Here is a 23077-nt window from a genome sequence, read left to right as displayed (position 1 = left end):
ATGGTGGTTGATTTGTGTTTTTCTAATGACTAAGGATGTTTAGCATCTTTTAGATGCTTCTATGCCATTTATATATCTTTTCTACACAATCTATTCAGTTACTTTGCCCCTTTTTTTAAAAAAAATATATCTTTATTGATTTCAGAGAGTGAAGAAGGGAGAGAGAGATAAAGAAACATCAGTGATGAGAGAGTCATTGATCGGCTGCCTCCTGCACACCCCCTGCTGGGGATCGAGTCTGCAACCCGGGCATGTGCCCTGACCGGGAATCCAACCCGGATCTCCTGGACCCTAGGTTGATGCTCAACCCCTGAACCATGCCGGCGGGGCACTTTGCCCATTTTAAAATTCGGTATTTGACTTGTTATTGTTGAGTTCTGTTCTTATCTATCTGTATATGTTTCTTTCAGATACATCATTTGCAAATATTTTCTCACATTCTGTAGGCAATCTTTTTACTTTTGTGATAGTGCCCTTAATGCACAAAGTTTATCATTTTGAAGACTCCAATTTATCAATTTTTTTTTGTTGCTTCTACTTTTGGTTTTATATCTAAGTCACCATTGCCTAACCCGAGGTCATGTGCATTTACTCCTGTGGTTTCTTCTGAGTTTTATAAGTTTAACTCCTACATTTATGTCTTTATGTCCTACATTTGAGTTGATTTTTTAATATGACATTAGGGTAGCTGTCCAGAATTCATTTTTTTTATGTGTGTATCGTGTTGTTCCCAGCATCATTTGTTGAAAAGACTGTTCTTTCCCCATTGAGTGGCCTTAACTCTGAATCAGTTAACCAGGAGTGTATAGTTCATTTCTGGACACGCAGTTCTGTTGATGTGTATTTTACCCTTACACTGGTACCACACTATCTTGATTGCTGCTGCTTTGCAGTAAGTTTTGAAGTTGGGAAGTGTTCTCCAAGTTTGTTCTTTTTCAAGATTGTTTTGGCTTTTGGGGGTCCCTTACAGTTCCATATGAATTTTAGGTTATTTATTTCTGCAAAAAAAAAAAAAGGCAGTTGGAATTATGACAGGGGTTGAACTGAATCTGTAGATTATTTTGGGGGGAGGTTATTGCCACTGTAACAGTATTAAATCTCCAATCCATGAACACAGGATTCATTTACTTAGGTCATGTTTAGTTTCATTTAACAATATTTTCTAGTTTTCAATGTACAAGTCAAGCCTGCATTTCTTATGTTAATTTTATTCTTAAATTTTTTATTCCTTTTGATGTAAATTGTTAATTTTATTTTCAGATTGTCTATTGCTAAGGTATAGAAATACAACTGGATTTTAAATATTGATCTTATATTTTTCAACTTAGCCAAATATATTTGCATTAATAGTTCTTTTGTGACTTCTTCAGGGCTTTCTATATGTAAGATTATGTAAATTGCAAAGAGAGATAGTTTGCATTTCCCTTTCCAATCTGCACGTCTGATTTCTCTGGCTAAGAATTCAGCACTAAGGTGAAGTAGAAGTGGTGAAAATGAGCACCCTTGTCTTGTTCCTCCTGATCTCAGAGGAAAACCTTTTAGTTGTTCATCATTGAGCATATTAGCTGTGGGCTTCTGGTATATGACCATCATGTTGAGGTAGTTTCCTTCTATTCCTAGTTTGTTGAGTGTTTTTATCATGACAAGGTGTTGGATTTTGTAAAATGTTTTTTCTTCATCAACTGAGACAATGTGTTTCTCCTTCATTCTATTAATGTGGTGTATTATATGGATTGATTTTTATATATTGTAAATCCCTCTTGGTCCAATATGCTGCTGGATTTGGTTTGCTAATATTTTGTTGAGGATGCTGGCATCTGTATTCATAAGGGATATGGGTCCGTAGTTCTCTTTGATATATTGTGCATTGTTGGTGTGATACTAACATGGTGCAGCCACTGTGGAAAACAGTCTGTCAGTTCCTCAGAAAATTAAACATAGGATTATCATATGACCTAGCAGTTCCACTCCTTGGTATATACCCAAAATAATTGAAAACAGGTTCTCATGTAGATGCTTGTTCACGAATGTTCACAGTAACTAGAATGTTAAAACAACTTGAATGAATGGATAAACAAAATGTGACATATACAGGTAGTGGAATAGCACTCACTCATAAAAAGAAATAAAGGACTCATACATGCTTCACTTTATGCTAAGTGAAAAGCCAGACACACACTAAATCACATAATGTGTGATTCCCTTACAGAGCATGCAGAATTAGTAAATACTACATACAGACAGCAGGCGGGCTGGTGGTCGCCGGAGAGTGTGGATAATGGAGAGTGACCGCTGAATGGCTAGGGGTTTTGTTTTGGGATGATGACAGTGGCTTGGCACTACATAGAAGTGGTAGCTCACAACCTATTGTCTAAAGTATATGAGTGTACTAAATGCCACCGAATACCTACTCACTTTTAATTGGTTGATTTTTTTACGTGAAGTTCATCTGAAAAGAAAACCAAATTAATGTTTTGATTTGTGTCTTCACAGGTCTGAGGAAGCAAACAAAGCCTTTTCTGCAGCTGTGCAGATGCACGATGTGCTGGTGAAAGCTTGGGCCATGTGGGGCGATTACCTGGAGAACATTTTTGTGAAGGAGCGGCAGCTGCACCTTGGAGTGTCTGCCATTACCTGTTACTTGCATGCATGCCGGCATCAGAATGAGAGCAAATCAAGGAAATACTTAGCCAAGGTGAGGTTAAAAGAATTAGCTTTGACCAAAGATCAATCTGGTAGTCTTCAAGTTTGGATGACAGTTCAGCTATTTCCAAATTCATGCTGGGTGAGAGGCTTATTTCATGCCTTTAACTCTCCATTTTTATCACTCTTCAAAGTACTGTTCCTAGTTCAAAGTTTTAAAAAAGTCCTCATCCAATGGTATTTTTCCATTGATTTTATGGAGAGAATGGAAGGAAGGAAGGGAGGGAGGGAGGGAGGGGGAGACCGAGAGAGAGAGAAAGATCAGTATGAGAGAGAGACATTGACTGGTTGCCTCCCTCACGAGCTCTGACTGGGGCTGGGGAATGAATCCACAATCCAGGTATGTGCCCTTGATCAGGAATCGAACCTGTGACCCTTTGGTCTGCAGGCTGATGCTCTAACCACTGAGCCACACCAGCCAGGGCCATAGTTCAATTTCAAAGCTGAGAAAACTCAGGCCTGGATATACTCAGGGTCCCAGGACATTTAAGCAGTAAAACCGAGTCTGGAGTCTGGGTCTTTGGTCTCAAGTACAGTGTTCTCTGTCAGATTTCACCCTGGACAGAGGTTCCTGCAGACTGATGAGGGGTCTGCAAGGAGAACTTACCTGCTAGATACTTGTTAAATTCTGATCTCTCATCTGTAGGGACAGGGCACAAGGCCATAGAGCCTGTCAGCTGTAGTTGCAGGTCATGTTGAATCACATGGTTTCTGTACACACTACGGGGTGAGGTTGCAGTTGCTGGCATTCTCTGTTGCCCCAGTTTAGCACCAGGCACAGGATTGGCAATGTGACGTGTGCCCAACGATGGTCATCAGCTTGAGAGTTCTTCAATGTTGCTCCCTCTCATCCCTTGTCCCTGCTCTGAAACATATAAGTACAGCCCAGAATTAATTCTTGCAGAAAACTTAAGAATAAGTTGTTCTTCTTTTCAGTTTTGTTTATTAAAGGTTTGGGTTTTTTTATAATTCTTTGATGTGATGCCAAAATTTGGAATGTACATCAGCGCATAGTAGTTCCAGCCAGCTATAGAAACAAACCGTCATGACGCAAAGAGACTACCTCCATATCTGACTCCAAAATTGCTTATTTCTAGATGTCATTGTTTCAGACATCCTTGGACACTGGGCTGCCAACCTGTGGCCTACCTGATACTGGGGTGGTGTCCATCTGAGATTTTTTTAGCAGAAGTCCATTTTGTTTTGGTGAGATCATGAGTGTGAATTAGCAGGTTGGCAGGCCCTTGCCATCACCTGTTGCCTCCTTAGGGTCACTGGTCACCGCTAGCCAGTTCATTGGATCACTTAATAACTAGTAGTAAAACTAAATCTAAGCAAAAAACTTTACTTAAATTTTTGGTTTTATTAAGTTGAGCAATATTGTTGGCCCTTTGGTGGATATATGTTTCCACTAAAACTACTCTGTATGGTATTTTAATGCTGGGAAAAAGCCATTTAACCTTTAAAAGACGGCATTTAAAAGACAGCATCATACAAACTCCATATATTTTCCAGGATCAACTGTACAAATAATGATTTCTTTCCTTTTGCCTGTAAAAAAGAATGTATATGCTTAGGTTTCTGAGTATTTAAAGGCTTCAGAATTTTATTCAACTCTAGAATTTTTCCTTCTATCTTAGGTGCTGTGGCTTTTAAGTTTCGATGATGATAAAAATACTTTGGCAGATGCTGTTGACAAGTACTGCATTGGCGTGCCACCCATCCAGTGGCTGGCCTGGATCCCGCAGCTGCTCACCTGCCTGGTTGGCTCTGAAGGAAAACTGCTTTTGAACCTCATTAGCCAGGTCGGAATAAGAAGGTGTCTTTGTTCACAAAAACTTATGTCTTCATTTCACATTCTTTTTTTTCCAGAAAGAAAGTGTGCATGCTCAGGGTATGGGAATAAGCTAGAGAGATGGGAATATGTACACCTTTGGCTGTCACTTGATATAAAACACAATTAAATGTGACTGGAGAATATATCAGGGTTGACACGAAATAATCTGCTGTAGTGTTACAGTATTAAAATGGTAATTTCTTTGTTTGAACAAGTTGCCACGTAAGATGCAAGTATAGTCAGACCTTGGTTCTCGACTGTCTCCTATCTCAAAAAATTCTGTTCTTGACTAAGTTTTTCACGGGAAAAATGTCAAAAAACTTTTGTTCTTGACCTGACAACCCTTTCATGCTGATACTTCAGCATGACAAAAAGCATCTCTCGTGCCACAAACAAAGGAGAGAATGTGAGTCAGTTTACCGCTAAACCTTGTGTTGTTAACATCTCAGGAAACTGTGCTGTGAATATTTTTGTGTTTTTATTTTGCTTGTTGCTGGTGAAGTGGATGATTCGCACAATTTTAAAACATAAAGAGGCCATCAGAAGTGTTAATGTTGCTACGGGTGTGAAAGAAACTTCACAGGCAGTTGAAGAGGTAGAAAAACTGTTGATTTGGATAAATGAAAAGCAGTAGCTGGTGACAGCAGGGAGACACTGATAGGTGACAAAGCAAAGGTGTAGCATACTGACTTCCTGAAAGACACCCCTGGAATGAGTGCTGAATGTGATTCCTTTAATGCTAGTAGGGGGCGATTTGATAAATTTAAGAAAAGAAGTGTTTGTTTATAGATTAAACAGTACATTAGACATGTGCTGTATATAAGAAAGGTTAAAACGGAATCATTTGGGGATCTGGAATGAATTAATTCAATTTACATTATTTCTAATGGGAAAAAATTATTCGGTTTTCGAACAAATTGCTTCTTGAACAGCCTTCCGGAATGAATTAAGTTCCAAAACTGAGGTTCTACTGTAAAATAAACATTCTCTTAAAATGTAAGATTACTAGTAAGTACTCTGAGAGTTAGTCACAGTGAAACATGTATCTGATTGACATTTCGTAACTGATTTTCTGTCTGTGCTGGGAGGTCTTCAGAGCCTTCCTTCAGGATAAAGCTCAGCCATAAATGTGGAGGTTGTTGCTCTTGGTAGAGTTGTTTGGCTGCTGCTGTTAGAGGCTGAAAGGTGCATGCACTGGGGTTGGGGATGGGCATCAGATAGACGGCTTTCATGACAATTATTTCAGATGGTTCCAGAATGTTCCTCCCCTGAGAAAAGACAGGTTAGAGGAAGGAACGAAATAATAGAAATTTAAAGACACTTCAGTCTGGAATACAGTACCTTTGTGCTTCCTTTTATAAAATTATAGTCATTCAACTTTTCATGAATGAGGAGCATCGTCACCAAGCTCTTAAGAACACGCCACTCATCATCCTGTCAGTTTACTTTGCTTTTTACATGTGGTGCATCATCTGCATTGTACCCAGAAGTGGTTTTATTTCTTGAGAGGAGGTAGCTGTGTTTCCGGATACTGGCATTTTGCTTGGGGTTTATCAGGATGTAGATTGGGTCTATTTGTATTTTCATTCATTGAACATCTCTTAATGTACATTAGCCAACCGCCCTGTGGCCTGTGCCAGAGCGAGATAATATCTACTTCTCCCTTTGAAGGAGCCCTGTAACCCCAATTCGGTAAAACTTTTTTCTTACTGTAAATAGAAAATTTTAAATCTCCTCCTTCAGTTGTGCAGAGTAAAGTTATTCACCGATAAGCCTAATATTCAGCTAGAATCATTTCTGTTCCCAGTGTACTGTGCCAAATAGAAGACTGACTGCTGTTATTTTGTGTTTGCCTGAGTGACAACCAGGGACTTGAGCATTTTGCCTTTCTGAGATTTACTGAATCAAATGAAATATGGTTTCTGTGTCATTAATGGTCCCCATGCAGAGCTGCTGAAATGAATGCACCACACTGATCTTTCTTGGATCTTTAAAGCTCAGCTGGATGTTTTACCTGCTGTTGAATCTGGATTCATGTATTAGATCAGTGGTGCAATATTTGCTTCCTTGGTCCAAATGTAGACCAGCCACCCATTTATGACTTACATCAGTTATTTTGATACAAAAAGTGTCTACATCCAGATGAACAGTGGTGAGCATTGCTCTTCATTACCCCATGTCTCTGAGCAGGTCGGACGAGTGTATCCCCAGGCAGTCTACTTTCCCATCCGGACCCTATACCTGACCCTGAAAATAGAGCAGCGGGAACGCTACAAGAGCGGTATGTCTTGGGGGGCAGCTGGCCAGGCTGCAGAGGGCATGTTTCATGGGGCCATTCCCATCCAGTCTGCTGTGGACTCCTAGCATGCGGGCCGGTCTTTCCTTTAGCCAGTGAGAGAAGATATTTTGGGACCAGAAGGCAGAGCCCATCTCACATTTAATGGTTCTCCTTTGCCATAATGTAATTGGGTGTCCATTTACCTGAGTGATCTTTAAAGCTCAACTGGATGTTTTGATCCTTAAGTAGAAATCATATATGAAATTTTTAGCTATAGATAATTACAAATAACTTGCCTTATTAATATAAATACATCCTGGTAAGCAGTATAAATGTTAGTTACTATAAGATTTTAAATCCATATTGAGTAGCCCTAGTATGTAAAGAAACGACTTATTTGATGGCTTCAGTTGCCCACTAAGCATGGTGCTTTGTACACAATTAAAGGACTGTTCAATGCCCAGACATTCATGCTTTGAGACCAGAGTCTTTCTCAGCAGGTGACTGCTGGTCATGGCAGCTTTGCCTGCCAGTGAGCTGGGTGGGTTAGGAGGTTGCACAGCACGTTTCAGCTCTGACATTCTGGGTCCAGCTAGGTAGATTCATGTTTTGCTCATTTGAAAATTATTCTAAATGAGCTGAAGCTAGAAAAAGGGGATTCGTGGGTTTTAATAATGTTTCCCTTACAGCAAGTGACTGTATTTTTCAAAATTACCATTTCACAGGTGGTTCAGCTTTGCTAGGTGAAAATGTGAACTTGCTTGTTAACAAACTGCTTCCAGGTTCTCTGAACTACAGTACAAAGAACATATTGCCAAATACTTTTTCTAAACATTAAAAACATGTTCACACTTAAAGTCAAATTAAGAGAGAGCACAGTGACACTTGCGCAGCCTCACCTGGTTCCCCAGCTAGTGTGCTGCCGCGTTTGCTTTTCTATCAGCATGCCACGCTCTGCTGAACAGCGGAAGCCAGGTTGTAGACAGTCTTACTCTGTGCCTGAGTCCCTCGGGGCACCTCCTGAGAGCCAGGGTATCCTCCCACACAGTCCTGGGGAAATGGTCTCGTGTATGTTAGCATCGGCAGGAACCAGCGTTCCTTTGGCCGGTGGGTCCTCTAGAGCACCGAGCTCTAGCATTGGTCAGTTTTGCGCTGACATTGGCATTGTATGTGTTGCTCTCAGATTCTGGACAGCAGCAGCCAAGTTCAGTGGGTAACCAGTCCCATTCTGCATCAGATCCAGGGCCCATAAGAGCAACAGCACCCATGTGGCGCTGCAGCCGAATCATGCACATGCAGCGGGAATTGCACCCAACCCTGCTGTCTTCCCTGGAAGGCATCGTCGATCAGATGGTCTGGTTCCGAGAAAACTGGCATGAAGAGGTATGTGAATGTGATCTCAAGAGTGTTGTTCTATAGGTTTTTATGGCCATGTGACCTTCAGTTAGCTGCCTGGTCATTATATGTGTGTGTTGTTGAGTTGAACGATGGAGCAGGCAGAGAGTTAATGTCTGCACACTAGTGTGGCCTTGAATGTTTGAAGCAGGAGACTTCAAAAGAGCATGAAGTTGAGAAAACCATTCCTGCCCTTAAAGTGCTTACTCTGCTCACTGGTATTGAGCTCAGTCACTTACCTGCCATGAATTGACCAGGCAGCAGTGGCAGGCGTGGGCAGGAGTGGTGACGGAGGTAACTGACTGGAGTGATCCCCAGAGGCAGGAGTTAGTTCTTCAGTGATCTTTTCAGCAGCAGGGCCACCCCCTTAATGGTGTTTGTATAAGCTGATGATAAAATAATCAGCTTTTATTGCCCAGATATTTATCTAGTTGGCCAGTAGGCCCTCTTGTAATCACAGTGTTCTCTTGTGTGCACACAGACGTGGGGCGGTAACACAGCATCTGAATGAGCTTTTCCTATGGTTAATCAACAGAAGGGATGTACATGACCAAAAAAGTGTTTTTTTTAATGTTCAGGACACTTAACTCTGCATTGTTAAAAACACACACAGCTCATGATGTGGATGGAGCACATACTGATTTTACACCTACTGTGTGCTGGATGGCCCCAGAAATCGCCCTGGTGGTGGTGGGGACGTGCTGGCCAGATGCTCTGTGTTAGGTTAGCTGCTTGGATCAAGAGCTTTCTTTTGTGAATTGTGTTTGGTGTCTTTCCACTAGGTTCTCAGGCAGCTCCAACAGGGCCTGGCGAAATGTTACTCAGTTGCATTTGAGAAAAGTGGAGCTGTGTCCGATGCCAAAATTACCCCCCATACTCTGAACTTTGTCAAGAAGCTGGTGAGCACGTTTGGGGTGGGCCTGGAGAACGTGTCCAACGTCTCCACCATGTTCTCTAGTGCGGCCTCCGAGTCTCTAGCCAGGCGGGCGCAGGCCACTGCTCAGGACCCTGTCTTCCAGAAGCTGAAGGGCCAGTTCACAACCGGTGAGTCTCACTTTCTCCTTCCTGCACTAGGGAAAGTTCCGCTCAGTTTTCCCTTGGGCTTTAGCATATAAGGTAATTGTGTTCATTCACTTTCTTGTCACTGTACTGGGCGAGCTGTTACACTGTTTTGACTCCTCACAAGGAAACCTTTAGGCCACCAGCCTGCGACTACATGTTCTTCTCTCCAGAGTAGGGTTGAGGTTTGGAGCCAGAGCACCAAGCTCCAGGTTAGAAACAGGATGGCTTTAGGCCAAATCTCCTGCTCCTCAATCCCTCCCTCCACTTGGTTTTTGTGGGAAAACTCAACAGTGTAAGTAAGGTAAGGCAGTGAGACTTAAAGGTGCAGGGCTTGAGGTGTCACGTAAAGTTCAAACTTGCAGTGGATTCTGGTAGCACAGTGATAGGGAGACTGTGTTTTTATTACTTGTCCCTGGTTCAGGTTCATGCATTTTCCTGGACCTGGAGAAGCATGAATTCTGGCTCTACCGTGTTCTGCATGGTCTGAGGTAAATGGTCCAGTCTCCCTTAGCCTGTCTTCACCCGTCAGATTGGGGTCCTCATACCCCAGCAGGTGCAGGTGTGGCGTCCCTGGGTCTCAGCGCATTCGTTCCCAATCCTTGCTCTCCCTCCATCCCACTGGTCTGGGATAGGCTCCCTCCTGTGGGAGCACCAGGTCCCAGACTTTAGCCTGAATAACTTCTGCAGGCTTGTGAGTCCTGAGTGTCAACACATGAGTGTTTACCACATGAAAACAAGATGTGTCTGGTAAAATTTCCCAAAACTGAGAGAAACATTTCAGCTTAATTACTGATTTTGTAACCGTCTTTAAAACATTCTTTCCTCACTGATATGCTAAATCATAGAATAAATGGTTCACATTTTTTAGATATTTAAGTATCTTTTTAAAAGATTTGTATCTAAGAGAACAGGCGCCCTGTCGTCATTCTAGCAGCCCTGTGCCAGGCGTCCCGCTCTTGACATGTGAGCTGGGCGTTAAGGTTGAGAGGCTTCCACTGAAGAACCAGCCCCTTGAGGAAAGTACTCTTTGAAAAGTAAGAGTCATGCCCTCTCAGGTCTTTTACACTGAAGTGCTCCTGTCGTCTTAGGTTTTTTCCTTTGTAAAGGTCACATAACGTGGTCTGTTATCCTTCTCTGGAAAAGGAATGGTTTGAGGCTAGAGTTTTATGGAAACTATCATATTTACCTTAAAAGAGGTGATATTCGGTATGTCTTCATCTTAAAGTTCCAGATTATTAAATCAAATGTAGTCTGAAATAAAGATTTGAAGCAGGACAGATCATCTGGATTTGAAAAAAAGGGGGGCAAAAACTGGAATTTGAAAGGAGTCAGCTTCCAGACTCTGAGCCACCATAACCCTCAGTGAGCTTCAGATGCACAACAGAGTTCTCCTGTCACTGTGGTCACTGTGCCCGGGATGACCGTCTCTGTTTCAGTGCTGTGTTCTCCTCTGCAAGATGGTGGAAGAAAGTTCAAAAAGGGTCCATCAAATTATCCCGGAGAGTGAATTCTGACTGCCCATAGGAACTTGTACATGAATGTTCAAAGCCACTTTGTTTGTAACAGCCCTAACCTTGGAACGAGCCAGATGCCACAGACGGAGGATGGGGAAACAAAGCATGGTACTTCCGCCCTCATATAAAATAAATAGAAAGGACTTAACATGTAGAGCGGCTTGGATGAACCTTGAAGAAATTGATACCGACTGCAGAAAGCCAATCTCAAAAGGATACCTACTGCGTGATTCTCGTTTATGAAATATTTGTGAAATAACATAGTACTAGAGAGGGAGAATGGATTAGTGTGGCCAGGCGGTGGGGATGGGGGAGGAGGGGATGTAGTTATAAGGGGGACCACGAGGGAGCTTGGCGATGGACAGGAGAGCACCTCGATTAGCGTGCTGATGGTGCCGAGAGCAGGTTTGCGCTTGGACAGCTACACTCACTCTGGTGCCTCCTGTGTCAGTATTGATCGGGCTTTCACCAGTTTCTGGTTCCAGATTCATAGTGTTGACTCCTCAGCCATTTTCTCGGCATTTAGCTGCAGTCCAGTCTGCAGCAGCCCTGGACAAGAAGGAGGTGGGGAGGAGGGAAGCCTTTGCCAAGTGGGCAGGAGGCTCTGTCCCCAGCAAGGCGGTGAGAAGAGGGGGCAGGAGTTTGGGCAGGGCCTGTGTCTTCCAGGGCAGCCCTGCCCAGGCTCACCCCATACGACCTAACTCTGGGCAGAGGGGTGTTCAGAAGAGTGTTTGAAAGAGGCGTTGGAGAGACGGGCCCCTTGCTGCTTTCAGCTGTGTGAAGGTGCCTCTGCCACGTAACGCAGCCATCTCGTTTAGGACAGTGCCTCCTCGTGGCTCCCACCAGTCTGTGTTTCCAACAGAAATGGTTGGGCTTTTCCTGACCTTTGGGCTCTGGCAAATTAGGTGATGAGAATCCCTCCCACCGCTGGTGCTAATCTGGGCGGGAAATGAGGTTCTTTTTTAAAGAAGGATTTTTCAGTTTAACTGACCTTTTATTATTGAGTCTTAATAAACTCAGAACTATATTAACCAGAGTTTTTAATTGCTTAAGTGAAAAGTGCACGTTTTCCACTTTTGTCATTTTGATATCTTGCCTAACTCCTGATGAACTGATATATAACTTAGTCTCCTCCTGGATATTGTCTCCTTTAGCTTCAGCTTGATGTCTGTCCTGTGTTGGCTTTCACACAGGGCCTTGGTTTCCTGGGGTGATCCTCGCTCTCAAAGGTGACCTCTAGGGGTGTCAGATGGGCTCCCGGCACCTTTTGGTGGTGGTGGCGGGGCTCAATGCTGAGACCTTTATGCAGGGGCTCCCATGGGGTTTCCGCATACTTCCTGAAGGGGACAGGTTGTGATTGGGGTGAGGGTCCATGTGGCACTGGGAGAGACGGGGCTCCACTCTCTTTCTCTCTCTCTCAGGCCCCAAGTTACTAAAGAGCAAGAGGAGTTGTAAGGCTTGACGCCAGATGAGATAGAAAATAGGCCTATTCCTAATGGGGAGGTGCTTGCGTAGGGATTTTGGGGTGAATTGGAAATAGCCCAGATGACTAAAAATGTTTTTTCATATTTTATTTTGAAGATTTTGACTTCAGTGTTCCAGGATCCATGAAGCTTCATAACCTCATTTCTAAATTGAAAAAGTGGATCAAAATTCTGGAGGCCAAAACCAAGCAGCTTCCAAAATTCTTCCTCATAGAAGAAAAGTGTCGGTTTTTGAGCAATTTCTCCGCACAGACAGCTGAAGTAGAAATCCCAGGGGAGTTTCTGATGCCAAAGCCGACGCACTATTATATCAAGATTGCTCGGTGAGTGAGCTTGGCCTGACTCGGTTACTAACACATTCCCTGCAGATAGAGGCTGCTGGGCAGGCCAGGTGCAGTGTTTCAGGGAGAAGGTTGTCCTAGGATTTCAACATCCGCACCTGAAAGGGTCTGCTCTGACCGATGGGTTAAATGTCTCATTTGAGTCAAGTTTGTGTTTGCTTCCAAAGAACCTTTTCTGAATCCCTATAGAACTAGAAAAGTAAAGTTTCCCTGTCCCTGTTCACACTTACAGCACAGTGTTCAAACAGAAGCAGACCGTTGTAGAATTTAGTGGAGTGTGTTCCATCTCATTTGAAATGTAGAGTTGCCCGGCCGGGCTTTGCTCCGTGGTTGAGCATCGACCTAGGGTCCAGGAGATCGCGGTTGCATTCCTGGTCAGGGCACATGCCCGGGTTGCGGGCTCGAGGCAGCCAATCAATGATGACTCTCTCATTGATGTTTCTATCTCTATATAATCAATAAAGATATATTTAAAAAAAGAAATGTAAAGAGTTCTGTGAAGAGGCTCCCTTAACAAATAGTCAGGTGTTTCCTTTTACTTCACACTCAGACACAGAGCCCTGCTTTTCCGCACACCCGGAATTCAGTCTTCCTTTCCCCCAGACCTGACTGCCGCCCTGGCCAGCCTCCTTCTCCCTGATCTGCGTCAGTGGCCAAGGCCCATGGTGAGGAGGTGAGGGCAAGGGTGTGTCAGTCGCCACGCTTGCTCCTCGGGTCCTGTGAGTGCCAGGCAGGGCTGTCCTGCTCCCAGAGGTCGGACCTGTGCCCTCCCAGAAGTGCCGCTGCTGTGCTCAGGGCCAGACCAGCACCCCACACATAGCTCCTGGAGTTGGATTCCTGGTTTCCTTTGAAACTCCAGCTTCATCTTTCCGCATTTTGTTTTCCCTCTGCTGTGGTTACTTTTCTTGTTTTGTGATGTAATTGCACTATTTATACCTTGTCCAAACGAGAGTGGGGTGTGAATAAATGAACAAATGTAACTATACAGTCTTAATTTCCATGACGGTTCCTACTACTGCTTTTGGAAAGCTCCATTTTCTTTTCAAAGAAAAGGATTGGAATTTGAGGCTGAGGGAGTTTGCTTGTTTTGGTAGGTTTATGCCCAGAGTGGAAATTGTGCAGAAGCACAACACTGCAGCCAGGAGGCTGTACATCCGCGGGCACAACGGCAAGATCTACCCGTACCTCGTCATGAATGACGCCTGCCTCACAGAGTCGCGGAGGGAGGAGCGCGTGCTGCAGCTGCTTCGCCTGCTGAACCCCTGTTTAGAGAAGAGAAAGGAAACCACAAAGAGGCACTTATTTTTCACAGGTAGGAGTGCCGCACTTGGGGATACCCATCCTAGCAGCGCACATTAGCCTTTCAGGGTTTTCACATGCACCGACTGTCAGCACTGAGGATGCACTGAGCTACGCCAAGCAGGGAAGGCCTTGCAAGGAGGAGCAGGTCCCTCGACAGGGCCCCTGCTCCTGGAGGAAGCCCCTCGCACCCTCTGGCCTTTAGGTTCCTCACTGTAAGATGGGTGCTTTGAAGAGTATTTGGGAATGGAGGCACTGTGGCTGTGCCCACTGCCATCTTTACTCCCCCCAGGAACCCCCCCCCCCCCCAATACTCTGGCGAAACCTGGGCTGAACGGAGGGCTTGTCTTGGGCCTGTTACCAGCATACTTCATTGTTAAGTGAGGTCTCTGCACTCCTGGACCACATGCTGCAGCGTGTGGGCACTGCTGGAACTTGCCTTCAGGGAGTGAAACAAGGCTGGGAAATTGAGAGGCCCTGTGAAGGCCACAGGGATCTTGGTCAGGTGACAGCCAGCGGCATCTGAGTGGGGTCTTTCCATAACTGAGGTGTTCTGGGTGGTTGAGTGACCTCCTTCTTTCTGTAATGGGAAAGGTGAGACTCCTGTTATCCCACTCAGACCTTGTTAAAACATTTCACTATTAAATCCAAGACTAGGAGCCCCTAAAACCTTTAACCCTTAAATTAATATAGCCAAGTAAGAAGTAGATTAAAAAAACAAGTGTAGGAAGCTGTATGCATGTTGACGTGTGTAATGTTATCTGTAGTGTTGATCCCAGCTGTGGGGAATAGATTGCTCTTTCCTTCCTCCAAAGGTACAGACTTTTTTTTCTGTTAATTCTCACCTGAGGATATTTTTTCCATCGATTTTGAGAGAGAGTGGAAGGGAGAGAGGAAGGGAGAGGATGAGAGAGAGAGAGAGAGAAAGAAAGATAGGGAGAGAGAAACATGGATGTGAGAGACTCATCGATTGGTGGCCTCCCGCACTCGGCTCAGCTAGGGTCAGGGATGGACCCTGCAACTCAGGTATGTGCCCTTGACACGTGACCCTCCTGTGTGCAGGCCAGTGCTCTAACCACTGAGCAACACCTGCCAAAGATACAAACTTGATCACCACCAAATGCTAGTCGTATATATACTTTGGAGTCCTTTTGGATTTCTTTATGGATTGAAGCCAACGCAGCAAACCAGTAGCTGTGGCTTATCTGAGACAAGGCCAAAGTAGCTCTTTGTTCATTAGAAGTCAGAGCATCTGTGTCACCTTGCTGGCAGTCTACAGGCAGGTGGTTGCAGTGGACTAGAGATGGGCACAGGCTCACAGCCCTGTTCAGCTGCTCGGCAGCACCAGTGCAGTTGGCCTCTAAAGCGTTTCTGTCCACAGGGTAATGGCGGCTCAGGCTCCGTCACCAGGAGATTGAGCTCCATGCCACGGTGCTTCATCCGTGTGTGCTGTGTGCCCAGAGTTCTTCCAGCTTTGCCCATTTGCCCCACACCTGCTTTTTCTGCTCAGGATGGGCCAAGTCACCTCTGCTCAGGTCATCTGAAGCTGAAGCAAGTGCTGACCTGTGGTTATGCTCTCAGCTGCCCATTTCTCTCGCCCTTTCTCCTCAGTTCCACGAGTTGTGGCGGTGTCCCCACAGATGCGCCTCGTGGAAGACAACCCCTCTTCTCTTTCCCTTGTGGAGATCTACAAGCAGCGCTGTGCCAAGAAGGGCATCGAGCATGACAACCCCATCTCGCGGTACTACGACAGACTGGCCACTGTGCAGGCGCGCGGCACACAAGCCAGTCACCAGGTACTGAATCGGGACAGTCAGGAGTTCGAGCTGTTGCCCGAGGCCTCAGCAGCGGCTGCTTCCTGTGGTGGTGCTTTCGTGACATGTGTGCTCAGAAAAGTAGTGTGTGTGAGTGTGTGTGAGAGAGAGAGGAGGGGAGAGGAGAGTGGTGTGTGTGTGTGTGAGAGGTGAGCATTGTGTGTGTGTGTGTGTGGGGTGGGGGAGAGTGGTGTGTGAATGAGTATTGTGCGTGCGTGTGTGAGTGTGTGTGTGCGTGCGTGTGTTGGGGGTGGGTGAGGTTCCGTTTTTGGACTTGTGAGATGGTAGAAATGAGATGACCACTGACTTAGTGGAGTGACATTTGCTGCAGATTGGTGCTTATAACAGGAAAAAAGGTAAGTTTTCAATCTTGGAGAGATTCCTAATCCTTTACCTGCACTTACAAAGCAGTTCAGAAATTAGAATTTTAAAAATAACTTTATTGCAAACTCAGTGGCAGCGAAACCTAGTCTAAGTGATGTGAGGCTCTTTACCCGCTTAATGTTTGTGTTATCTGGTTAGTTGCTGGGGGCATTAGGTAATGTAGCCTCTGTGCTGTATATACTTTACTTTTTTAAAAAAATTGATGTCAGAGGAAGGGAGAGGAAGAGGGATAGAAACATCAACGATGAGAGGATCATTGATCGGCCACCTCCTGCAGGGTCCCTGCTGGGATCAAGCCTGAATCCTGGGCATGTGCCCTGACCAGGAATTGAACCATGATCTCCTGGTTCATGGGTCAGTGCTCAACCACTGAGCCACACCTGCCGGGCTGTATGTACTTTCTAAAATACAGAAAGTGGCAAGCCCTAAAACACATTGGGCCCAGCTGTTTCGGGTTCCTACCATAGGCTCTGTCCTGCACCCATCGGGTGGACAAAGCTCCCTCTTCACCTGCAGATTCCTGCCCTTGGACAGCAGGGCAGGTGTGTGCTGGAGACAAAAAGGGTTTGTTTGGGATTGTGTGCCTCACCAAGGGGCAGCTGTTTTGGCCTCTGCTCCCCAGATGCCGCCGTGGTCCTCATGCTTCCCAAGAGGGCCTCGCAGGTTCTTGGAGAGCTAACGCAGACCTGGAAGCTGGACCTGCCTCCATTCTCCCAGGGACTCACTGTGCTTAGTCTGGGTCCGGGAGGACTTCACTTCGTTGATAGATATCTATTTATCGCCGTTTTATTGTTCACATTTTTTTTCTTTTTCTTTTTCTTCTTAAGGATGACCCTTTTAAAAAATTTGATTTTAGGGGGAGAGAGAGATTTGCTGTTCATTTATGCATTCATGGGTTGTTCCTTGTTTGTGCCCTGACCAGGGGTTGAACCCGAAACCAACTGAGCCACCCGGCCAGGTTAAAGAAGACCCTTTAGTATTTCCTGTAATATGGGTTTGGTGGTGATGAACTAACTCTCTTAGCTTCTTCTTGTCTGGGGAGCTCTTTGTCTTTTGGGTTATAGCTATCCTAGTGGGCGTGAAGAGCTAGCTCATTTTGATAACTAGTGATATTGAGCATCCTTTCATGTGCTAACTTTGGCAATTTGCATATTTTCTTTCAAGAAAAGTCTATTCAAACCCTTTGCTCATTTTAAAATTGGGTGATTTGTCTTTCTGTGTTCTGGATGAAAGTGACTAGATACAAGCAACTTAACTTTTTTCCTTCCTTTCCTGTGTTTTGGCTATGTGTGTTTTTTTTTTAAATCCCCACCTGAGAACCTGCTTATTGATTTTCTAGAGAGAATAAGGGAGGGAGCGGGAGAGGAGGGAGGGAGGGAGGGAGAGAAGGAGAAAGGAAAGATGGAAGGAAACATCAACGTGGGACAGAAACATTCATCAGTTGCCTTCTTGTGTGTGCCCCAATTGGGGATCGAACCCGCAACCTGGGTATGTGCTCTGACCGGGAATTGAACCCTCAACTTTTCAGTGTATGGGATGATGCTCCAACCAACTGAGCCACACTGGCCAGGGCTTGGCTGTGTTTTCCTGATTCTTGCATGTCATAATTTTTGTTGTTGAAAACTGGACATTTGAAATAATATAATTATTAAATAATATAATTGTTAAATAATACTTATTTAAAAGGTTCTAGAAATCAGATCCTTCTCCCCAAGGGTCATTGTTGCTGTTTGTTTGTTTAGTGACTTTACTGGACTGATTTGTGAAGTTTGTTTTCGTCCTGTGTATCCATTGCAGTCTCTGCTCAGTTAGCTGGTTCCATAGAGGTTTTCTTAAATGCCTTGAATCAGTCTTTCATTATTTTTTGAGGGCCTGTGTGTGTCTCAGGGCATACCTTCAACATGGCCAGGCAGTTTACAACTCTACCTTAACCTTCATCCTTGCTTGTGCAGAGTCTCATAACCAGGAGTGAGAGCATTGGGCCTTCTGAGGTTTTTCATGAGCATAAGAGTGGCCTTCTAGATTCCCAGGAATATGTTGGAGCCTTTCAAAGCTTCCTATGTCCTTTCATTCCCCAGCTCTTCCTCTTGTTTAGCCAGCCTCTTGTGCGCTCCAGCTGGTGTCATGGCCTCAGCACCCTCCATGTTAAATGGTTGTCTCTAATTATTTTCAACAAATGTCTTTCACATAAGATGTTCTCACTGAGTGAACTCTTAGCTCAATCAGAGACAAGCCTGTTGAGTGGGACTTTTTTCAAGAAGCTGCCAGAGAGGTCAAATAGTGACAATTCTCTGGGGATGAGGCTTTCTTTGGGATGACCAAACCCATTCTGCTCACTCCTTTGCCTGCAAGTTTTCATAGGTTGCCAGGCTGTTGCTGAGCTGTGGAGAAGGGGATGGGGTTGGGAGACTAGGACAATTAAAATGCCACAAAGCTTACTGCTCTCACCAAGATTCACCTTTTTTTTTTTTTTTTTTCTTGAGTAAAAGGTGCTCAGATTATTGTAAGCCTTTGTTTAATATCCAGAATTCTGGAAAAGGTTATTTTGATGATTTTTTGCCAGTGTTCCTGCTTTTATGGAGGAGCAAATTTTGGAAGTCCTTACTCTGCTTTCCCCGAAATGATTCTTTCCATTTTACAGAAACTGATCATGCCATTGGTGGTCTGCATGGTTCTGGGTTGCTTAGGGTCTGCCTTCTAGTGGTGATTCAGAGACCATGGTGGGACTTCACCCAGAATAGATCTTGAACCTTTACCAGTTGTTCTAACAGGAACTTAACTCAAACTTTTTATTGAGACCATCTCTAAGTCTGTGATGTTTCAAATAATCTTGTGAGTCTTCCAGTACAGATTTCAGTCTTAGTGTTGTGTAACATTTGCTCTAATTTTAGACTAGCCCCTTGGGTTTATAAAACTTTAGTCTTTTATTAGCCTTAGATATAAAGTGGCATTGTTGATATATAACAATTCTTTTTTTTTTTTTTAATGTTTTTATTGATTTCAGACAGAGGAAAGGAGAGGGAGAAAGAGAGAGAGAAACATTAATGATGAGAGAGAATCATTGATCAGCTGCCTCCTGCACGCCCCACACTGGGGATTGAGCCCGAAACCTGGGCCTGTGCCCTGACCAAAAATGGAGCCATAACCTGGTTCATGGGTGATGCTCAACCACTGAGCCATGCTGGCTGGGCTCTTGTTCTTTTTGTTAACTGGCCTGGCACATTCTGTAGTTAGGAAGTTATAGAATTCAGATATTTACCTAAACTTTTGGTAAGACAGACATCACACATCATTTAACTAGAGCTTTATTTAGACAGCTCCATTGTTGCTTTGAGCACAAGACGCAAACCCTGGAGGGAAACGGACCAATCTTGTGGATCCCCATATTTAGTCAAAGGACACTGCATATGTTATTTGTCGACAAAATTAGCTCTACTGGTGCTAGGTAAGAAGTCACAACTTGAGAGTTTTCCTTTTGAAGGAATAAAATAAGTGAGTTAGATGGAAGAGTCATGGAGTGATGTGTCACTTCAGGTCCTTCGAGACATCCTCAAGGAGGTTCAGAGTAACATGGTGCCACGCAGCATGCTGAAAGAGTGGGCTCTGCACACCTTCCCCAACGCCACAGACTACTGGACGTTCCGGAAGATGTTCACCATCCAGCTCGCGCTCATTGGCTTTGCGGAATTCGTCTTGCACTTAAACAGACTCAATCCTGAGATGTTACAGATCGCGCAGGTAATTTGGTATGAATAGCCAGACCCTCTCCTTAAACATCTGCATTCTGCTGTTTAAATTCTAAAATGCCTCCTTCTGAAACTTAGGACACTGGCAAACTGAATGTTGCCTACTTTCGATTTGACATAAATGACGCGACTGGAGACTTAGATGCCAACCGTCCTGTTCCTTTCCGCCTCACACCCAATATTTCTGAGTTTCTGACCACCATCGGTGTCTCGGGCCCCTTGACCGCCTCCATGATCGCTGTGGCCCGGTGCTTTGCTCAACCAAACTTTAAGGTAAGTCACAAGGGCATCTGCAAGAAGCACAGGCTGGGGTTACGCAGTCCCATTGTGACCTCACAGTAAGTGCCAGTCTGCTCTCGAGGGAGAGCGCGGAGTTAGTAGAGCTCATCGTTGCTGTGCAATTAAAGCTGCTTCACTCCTTGTCCTGAGACACGTGCCCTGCAGCACCCACATGCTTTGCACCCTCGATTCCTTCCTGTCTGCACCGAGTGTGACTTCCTCGAAGGCCCTCTGAGACCCCCTCTAGCCTTCCTCACCTGCTCTTTCCTCCACAGCACCCATCACCACCTGGCACCTTGTACATTTTGGGACATGAGCCTCCTAAGGGTGGGGGTGGTGTTTCTGATTTGTTCACTCTTAGCTTCCGTGCCAGGAATGCCCTAAGCAGGCCCTGGACAGGTACTTGATGCACGGGGTGGGACAGAGGAACAGACTGGCCCCAGTAAGTAGTGTGATGCAGCAGGTGCCACTGGACATGTGGGCCCTGGCTCTGTTGTAAGGCTTGGCACAGGCTTTTTGGCCACTGCTCCTCATGGAGGAGTGGTTTATACCCTGGTGGCTTCCCTAGCACATCTACAGGCACATGCCCTGGCCTGAGGGTGACTGCCACAGCCTGCTGGCCGAGCTGGTTCTCGTTGGGAAGCTGCCCCTCTGGTTACTCTTGATTAAACATGGATTGTTCCATTCTCTCCTCGCAAAGGTGGACGGCATCCTGAAAACTGTACTTCGGGACGAGATCATTGCTTGGCACAAAAAAACGCAGGAGGACACCTCCTCTCCTCTTTCAGCCGCTGGGCAGCCAGAAAACATGGACAGTCAGCAGCTGGTTTCCCTGGTTCAGAAGGCTGTCACCGCCATCATGACCCGCCTGCACAACCTTGCCCAGTTTGAAGGCGGGGAGAGCAAAGTGAACACCCTGGTGGCCGCCGCAAACAGCCTGGACAACCTATGCCGCATGGACCCCGCCTGGCACCCCTGGCTGTGACACGGCAGCTCCCACCACTGGTGCGTGAAGGGCGCCTCTCGGGCTCCCAGCGCCGGCTTCACAGCAGAGGACTCCGCCTCGTTCACTGGATGTTTGGGAGGCCTCCAGCTTCCTGCGGCGCAGTTATTCCCTGAAAGTTTGCTTGGGAAAGAGGGTGAATTCAGTTCAGGGGGAGCTGGACTATATGGTGAGGCGATTCGAATGCTGAGCTGAGCCTTACTCGAAGCTTTGAAAGTAACCTTTCAAGAAACCAAGGTTCCCTGTCCTGGGGTTTCTGTGAATTCGTCGTCCCCGCCATCTGTGTGAGCGGACGGACGGACTGTGGGAAACAGTCACACAGCATCCTTTTTTTAACTTTCAGAAGCAGCACCTGACAGGAGCTTCGCGCTTTTGTATAGAAAACCCACTTTGTTAGAGAAACAGGAAATTATGAACAAATCCTGCTGGTTTTACCCCAAGCACACACTTCGATGCTGCTTGCACCAGCACTGGGAATCTCATTGAGCGTTTGACCTGGATCCGTGAGGCCTCGTCACCCTGCGGGATCTGGGGATCCGACCTCATGTGCTTGGGTGGGGATTCCACTGGGAGGACTGACAGGTGACTCCAGCTTTTTATCGCCAGCTCTTTGGATGTCTTCTAGACATTTACTATCATTGTACCTGAAAAAATCACTTCTTCCTAATTTAAAAAGAAACAGCAAGAGAAGTTTGTTAGCTCCAGTCTGTGTTCACATTTTTATAAATACGAGTATTGAGAATGTTCTATCTAAATTTGTACAGTGTGACTTTTTTAGAATAAATATTTTATAAAAGGATGTGTTGTCCTTTCTGTGTTAACATGCCTGTTTCTGTGAGGTGTTTCCTCTGCCTGAATTTCCCCTAGCCCTTGGGGACTGGAGGGTCCCAGGCCAGCGTGGACCATGCTCGAGTGTGGCTTCATGGTGATGGACTTGTCCTTCCTAGGCAGGGTCTCAGCTTGGGACTTGGGTCTGAACCAGACACGCAGCATGTTTGTGATGGCGATGCGGCCTGCTGGTTCTGACTTTGATGATGTGAGACTGCGCCCAGGAAGCTGGTGCTTTTTAACTTTTCTGTATTTCAGGGCTGCTGCTCTGAAACCTGTGTGTGCAGCCAGGAAATGGCCGGGCAGGAGCAGCACCATGTGCCTGGAGGCCTCAGCTGCGCCCCCTACAGGGCTGTTTCCCAGTGTTTGGAGCATCTCCCTGTGCTCAACTCCACCAGCTCTTGTCCTTTGCACCCTGTGTCAGCACCTCAGGTGGGGAGTGGACAAAGCAGAGGAATCCCTCCCTGGAGGATGTGGAAAGGACAGTTCCCAGTGGCAGTCTGGAATGTCCTAGGGGACAAAGGGCTGGTTGCTACTTCTAAAATTACGATTCTGAATTTTAAAGAACTTGCCCCATTGGGAAGTGCCACGTCTTATGTGAACACAGTCTTCACACAACGTGGGCCGGTCAGCAAGGCCCCCTTTCAGGACCAGGGCTTGAGCTGTCTCAGGCCCTAGGCTCTTCCCAGACCTTGCCTGTGCCCACATTGTCCCCCAGTGCCCAGGCCAGCGTGGGGTGAAGTCTGCAGCTGAGCTCACTCAAATCTCAGCACAATCCAGTCCAAGGAGCATAATCCAACGTACCCACCCTCGGGATGCCAGCTCATCCGTAGCAGGGAGGACCCCTTGAGGTCTTTCTATCTCCGGTCCTCAGAGGTAGGTAGGTCCCTCTGCCCCCAGGGGGCAGTCCTTGCTTTACAGAGAAGGGACTTCCTGTTCGCGGTGAGTACTCATCTACAGTCCCAGAACCAACTGTGGAGAAACTGGAACATGGACAGAGGTCAAGGGGCCCAGTGTTGTCCATCTGACTGGACTCCCATTTTTTTGTGCAGCTAACTGTAAGTTATTTTACAATTACTTGGAGGGCTGTCTTTGTGAGAAGGTATCTTG

At 45.6% G+C, this 23077-nt stretch overlaps 1 protein-coding gene across 11 annotated transcripts in view; it reads left to right on the top strand.

The window, feature by feature from the left end:
* TRRAP (transformation/transcription domain associated protein) overlaps positions 1–21947 on the top strand; it is a 116382-nt gene extending 94435 nt beyond the window's left edge. For 7 of the 11 annotated variants that reach the window (XM_081136851.1, XM_081136854.1, XM_081136845.1 and 4 more), the window contains 11 exons: positions 2494–2695; positions 4344–4508; positions 6731–6821; positions 8002–8201; positions 8996–9257; positions 12371–12596; positions 13709–13926; positions 15525–15709; positions 19646–19849; positions 19936–20130; positions 20837–21930. In XM_081136851.1, the coding sequence (XP_080992977.1) occupies positions 2494–2695; positions 4344–4508; positions 6731–6821; positions 8002–8201; positions 8996–9257; positions 12371–12596; positions 13709–13926; positions 15525–15709; positions 19646–19849; positions 19936–20130; positions 20837–21121 (2233 nt within the window). In that variant the 3' untranslated portion in view covers positions 21122–21930. Of the gene's footprint in view, positions 1–2493; positions 2696–4343; positions 4509–6730; positions 6822–8001; positions 8202–8995; positions 9258–12370; positions 12597–13708; positions 13927–15524; positions 15710–19645; positions 19850–19935; positions 20131–20836 lie in introns of all 11 variants that reach the window. The other 4 variants (XM_081136855.1, XM_081136853.1, XM_081136847.1 and 1 more) reach the window with 2 other exon arrangements.
* Positions 21948–23077: the final 1130 nt, after the last annotated feature.

The sequence above is a fragment of the Miniopterus schreibersii genome, assembly GCF_964146895.1.
Source record: "Miniopterus schreibersii genome assembly, chromosome: 4".
Classification (NCBI taxonomy): Eukaryota; Metazoa; Chordata; class Mammalia; order Chiroptera; family Miniopteridae; genus Miniopterus; species Miniopterus schreibersii.
This window is presented reverse-complemented; position numbering and strand designations above follow the sequence as displayed.